The sequence below is a fragment of the Balearica regulorum genome, chromosome 21 (genome assembly GCF_011004875.1).
Source record: "Balearica regulorum gibbericeps isolate bBalReg1 chromosome 21, bBalReg1.pri, whole genome shotgun sequence".
In the NCBI taxonomy this organism is placed as follows: Eukaryota; Metazoa; Chordata; class Aves; order Gruiformes; family Gruidae; genus Balearica; species Balearica regulorum.
In genome coordinates this window covers 221,256-226,397 of record NC_046204.1, presented here as the reverse complement: position 1 = coordinate 226,397, position 5,142 = coordinate 221,256, and the positions used below count along the sequence as shown (strand labels likewise).

At 50.8% G+C, this 5,142-nt stretch overlaps 1 protein-coding gene across 1 annotated transcript; it reads left to right on the top strand.

The window, feature by feature from the left end:
* The first annotated feature begins 240 nt into the window (after positions 1–240).
* On the top strand, positions 241–5,074 carry VAMP3 (vesicle associated membrane protein 3). Its single transcript, XM_075773331.1, has 5 exons — positions 241–360; positions 1,775–1,856; positions 2,568–2,726; positions 3,411–3,462; positions 4,246–5,074. Exons 1-5 carry the CDS (start codon positions 245–247, stop codon positions 4,263–4,265), a joined length of 429 nt encoding a protein of 142 aa, XP_075629446.1. The 5' UTR covers positions 241–244; the 3' UTR covers positions 4,266–5,074.
* Positions 5,075–5,142: the final 68 nt, after the last annotated feature.

Sequence of the window (5,142 nt, the reverse complement as noted above, 5' to 3'; positions counted from 1 at the left end):
TGTTAAGGAGTTTTCTTTCAGTCCCGAATTTCGGTGACACCCTCACCCCGGCGCCTGACGCGGCGGTGACAGGCCCCTCCCCCCGGCGCGCCCCCCAACGGCTGCACCGCGCGCTCGCTGTCCCCGCCCGGCTCGGGGGCGTGGCCTCCGGGCACCGCCCCGTGTGGGGGCGTGGCTTCTCACTGCACCGCCCTGCTGAGGCGTGGTGTTTATATGCCCCGCCCTTTCTGGAGGCGTGGTCTCTATGCCCCGCCCCGAAGTGTCGTCACATCCTGAGCGCCGCCCGGGTAGCGTGCACTTCCCGTTGGGAGCCGCCCGGACGCTCTGGCCGTGCAGTGATCCGGTCCCCGCCGCCAGGATGTGAGTGCGGTGCGCCTCGCGGGGGACATCCGCGGTCGGGGACACCCGGGGAGCAGCGGCGGGCCCGGCCGAGGCGGCTGCGCCCAGGCGGGCGGTGCCGGGAGTAGGGGCAGGCCTACTGCGCAGCGCAGCGGCCCGGCCTGGCGGTGTCGGCTAGGTGCCCCTGGGACGGCGCCGCCCGCGGGCGGGGGCTTCCGGGAGCGGCTGCTTGTGGAGGCCGAACCCAGCCGTCACTTGAGCCGCACGTCCCGAGCTGCTGCTCGGCCGGGTACCGGGGCGTTTGGCTTCTGCTCGGGCGGGCTGTCCTGTCCCCGTGGCTCGGTGGTAATCCAGGCGCAGTTCCGTCGGCCCCGGGCGTCTCTCTGAAAGTATTGGCCCCGTAGCCAGAACCCTGAGGGAGCGCTTTCTGGTGACCAGTTTGTTGTTGTGTTTGGGATCTCCGCTCTCAGGAAGCGGTTTCATTTCTGAGACTTTTCAGTCTGGGAGCAGCAGTGAAAGAGCGTGAAAGGGTGACTTCAGTTCCAAAACAGAGGAGCAGTTATATTGTATTATACATGGACTGTTCTTGAGCCTTGTCACAGGCTTCCTGGTTTGCTTGTTGTGTGTCTGTATACATTTGTTCTTGCTAAATGTAAATTAGAAGTCAACGTGCAAATGCGTAAATACAGCCAATACTCAGATTCAGCTCTCCTGAGTAACAGGATGCACTACCCAGTACATGAAAACATGGAAAAGGAAGCTGAGTACAGACAGTTCTAGAGATATGCAACAAAAACTTGGTAAAGCAGTGAAAAGGGTATGAGAAGTATGTACAGAGGTTCTTGCATCTGTTACAAAGATGCAGGGTGCTGCAGCTGGTAAAAAGAATTCAGCTGCCTGAGGTTATGAATTCAAAGCTGACTAGAGGTAAATTGTTGTATGTGCTGAATGCTTTTTCCTTCTTGTGCTTTCTCTTGTTCCATGTCGTCTGTTTCAAAAGAATAGAGACAGAGGCAACCATTAGAAAACCACAAAACCATTAAGTGTCTGTATTTAATTTTTTGTAAACTGCTGTAGCTTGAAGCTTAGTATTTGTGCTCGTACTGGAATATGAGAACACCCCTGAGCCCAAACTCTTTGAGCCCTACGAATTTGTAGGAATCGTCATATGCTTTATTGTAAACTATAGTATTAGCAAGCCACTGCTGTCTTGTAGCATGTCAAGCAGTTTGGGACACTGCCTGACTTACACCTATTGTCAGCTGTTAAAATGTCACTTCTCCAGTAGGAAACTGCCCTGTATTTATTCTAAGGATACAAGTCGACTGTTTTCAGGAATGTCGGGTAACTTGTGTACTCTAAGCATATCCAGTTAAAACCAAGAACAGAACCCGTCAAAAGCTAAACAGAATAATGATGACTTTCTTTACTGCAGGTCAGCCAGTATCCCTGGAAGCTCAAATGTGGCTACTGGCGGTAATCGTCGTCTTCAACAGACTCAACACCAAGTAGATGAGGTAAAAGTCTAGTCTGATAGCAGTGTGGTCATTTTCCTTAAGGAAACCTGTGTAACTGGAAGGGATATTTTGGCTAAAGCAGTTTCCCTTGATTGTGTGAAGGGAAAGCCTAGTATCATTCGGCTTGCTTTATTATACTTGTGTCATCTTAATTCTTGCAAAGGTTAAAAAAAATTATAAAAATCCATTCAGCTGGAGTGGGAAAGTAGAAAGAAGTTACCAGTGTCCAAACATTAGCTGCAAACTCAGTGCTTGAGGATTTGGCAGAAGTAAAGATAAAAGGCTTTGTTCTTTCAGAGAACAAGCTTTTTTCTCATCAGTAGCAATGCAGGCTGACTGCCAAATATGACATGTCCAGATTTCTGGGGAGTCCAAAAGCCAGACTGGCTACCGACAGGGTTGGGGTTTTTTTGACGTGTGGTTGGCCATCATGTTTGTCTGCCTCAACTCCTTCTGAAGCGAGTCAGGAATTATTTCCCAGGTTTAAGGGAATGCCAGCACAACTGGCACTACTGACATTTTAAAGTAGGTATGAGGGGCTTCCAGCTGCAGGTGAATTTCATGGTTTGGTTTAAGCTTATGACTAAAAGGCAGTAGCTCCTACTTCTGGGAAGAGAACATTAAGAGTACCATGTGTTGCTATCTGTTGCCTTTAAGTTCCACAATAGGTGGTACAACTGATAACTTACTGTAAGCATTGAACCGATGTAGGTTGTTGACATCATGAGAGTGAATGTGGACAAGGTATTGGAGCGAGATCAGAAGCTGTCAGAGCTGGATGACCGTGCTGATGCCCTGCAAGCAGGAGCTTCCCAGTTTGAGACCAGTGCAGCCAAGCTGAAAAGAAAGTATTGGTGGAAGAACTGTAAGGTAACAATGGCTTGTAGACTTACACTATGGATAACTACAATTAACACTATTACAATCAGCATCTCAAAAGGCAGAAGTAAAAGTTACTTTAGCCAATGTTATTTAAGTTACAGCATACATTTTTAAAATGTGGCATAGTGGTCAGGTGAAGTAACCAAAAGCTGGATTACCAGCCATGCTGCTTGATGCAAGACCTTGTCTGAGATGGTAACGGCCAGAGGGAAACACCTCAGTAATCTGAGGCTTTGGGGAACAGGAAGAAAAAAGCCAAAAATGCATAGGTTGAGTTAATGTGCGGGAAGTATTAGAAAGCAGAAGGATTCCTGTACTTGTAGCTGTTGGCGAAGGTTGGAATCTGGCGAGCAACAGAGATAGTGAAGGATGTGGTATAGGGTAAGAGTAGGAATGATGTTCTTTTACTCCTGCTTGTATGGTCACCTGAGACAGGCTTTGTGTGGAGGCACAATGGAAAAGAACCTGTTGGTCTGCTTTGTCTGCATGCACAGCCTACTGTCTCTGAGTGATAGTGGTGAATCAAGCCTGTTTGCTAAAGAAGTTTTACTTGCCCTGTTAGATCTAGTACACGGTGCAGAAGTAACTTACAGGGGCTGCTTTCTTGTACCCTAAAAGCCAGTTAATGCTGCCGCATTGGTTGTAGTAAGTGTTGTATGGCTTTTTTCACAGATGTGGGCAATATTGATAGCTGTTGTTCTCATTATCATCATCATCATTATTGGTAAGTTTCACCAAAATGGGGATTTCTCATAGAGCTGGAATAGGTGGTGTTAATTCACTGTCTGGTACAGTTTAAATAACGCCAGGATATTCAAAGGAAAGTATATACAACATTCATTTGAAATAGCAGTTTAAGAACCTTTGCCAGCAGTGAGTGGTAGCCTGTGACCACTGTGGGAGCTCCATCAGCTGAATCCCAAACGCCTGTGCAGAGTGAAAAGGGTGAAAGTGAAAACAGCAAGGACTTAGAAACCAGGAACAAGCTTGTTTTTTTTACAGCTGTATGTTGCAGAAGCATAAGGAGAAATACCATATGCCTTGCTTGTCTGAGAACTGGTTTTCATCTGCCTCAGCTTCTTGCTAGAGGAATCTTTTCCAGTGTGGCAGTTCCAGGTGTGCTGCTGTAGTAGGAAGGCTTTTTTCAAGTAGGGACTTTGCTGGGTGAAATGATACTGGTGTTGGGTCAGGAGAGCAAGCCAGGAACATACAGTTCAGTCTTTTGGTTTGAATTCTCATGTAATCCCCAAGTATTTCATGGGAGGACAAAGTTTAAGTTTGTGCTGTAAGACAGTAACAAATCTGCAGTAACCATTGGCCACAGATACATAGTCCTGGGTGAGAAATATCAGTGTGCAAGCAGAAAGGGAAACTAAAACTAGGAAAACTAGCCTGGGAAACTCTTAAATCCCTCTTAACCTAGCTCTAAATTCTTGTAATGCGGGATTGTTATGGTGAGGGGCTGAAGGAGACTGTCCTCTGTGCAACTTTTTTCTTCTTTTTGTAGTCTGGAGTGTGTCTTCATGAGTTACAAGAAGAAACTCATCAACTGAAGGTGTCCATCTTCAGCCTCTCCACTTCAAACCCGCTGTATTTTCAGCTTATTTACTGCTGTTTAAAGCAAAACTTATTTTGATTACTGGAATGTTAGCTAACTTTACCTGGTTGCCTTAAGACACTTCTGTCATAAATTACTAACAAGCACAGCCCACCACTTGCACAGTGCCTTGATAACCTGGGGCACAGTGCTGGTGAGGAGGATTTGGCTCTAGGATTTCCATGGCCGATGCTGTAACAGGTCACGGGCTCTGTGCACAGTTTTGGGATTTATCCTCCATCCTCCTCACCCACCTGCCCCTCCTCGGTGCCATCACGGGGGGCTCGGCTCCCTGCGCTGACCTGTGCCTTGCAGGGAGCGCCCGCGTCCCGGGCTCTCCCCGCCTAGCCTTAACGCAGCGGAAGAACCCGCACCCCACTGAGCACTAATGCCTTCGCTAACGCCGAACGCACGCAGCCGCCAGGGTGGAGCCGCAGCGGGGGCTGCCCGGCCGTGCCCTCCCGGCGGAGCCGGTCTGCGGGACGCCGCTCGGCCTCGCCGAGGCCCAAGGCGCGGCGAAGCGCCGGCCCGGCCCCGCTGCCGGCCCCGCCGTGCCCGAGGGGCGCGGTCCGCCGCCGGCCGCTCTCCGCCCAGGTGCGGCGGCGGGGACGGTGCCGCACGTGGCGGCGGGGCTGGCGCGCGCACGGGGGCCGCGTGAGGGGCGGGGCGGCGCCTCCGCGGCCGCTCGCCCCGCCCCGCCGCGCGCCGTCCCTTCCAATAAAGCGGCTCTTGACCCTGACTCCGCCTCCTCCTCTCTGTCCGGGGCGGGGCGCGCCGTGGCGCACGTGGCCGAGGTGTGTGCGAGCG

Bases quoted from the DNA above. Each gene is read 5' to 3' on its own strand.
- VAMP3 (XM_075773331.1), top strand. From the start codon at position 245: ATGCCCCGCCCCGAAGTGTCGTCACATCCTGAGCGCCGCCCGGGTAGC. The intron at 361-1,774 runs GTGAGTGCGGTG...TCTTTACTGCAG, and splicing joins CCGGTCCCCGCCGCCAGGAT to GTCAGCCAGTATCCCTGGAA. The intron at 1,857-2,567 runs GTAAAAGTCTAG...GAACCGATGTAG, and splicing joins CTCAACACCAAGTAGATGAG to GTTGTTGACATCATGAGAGT.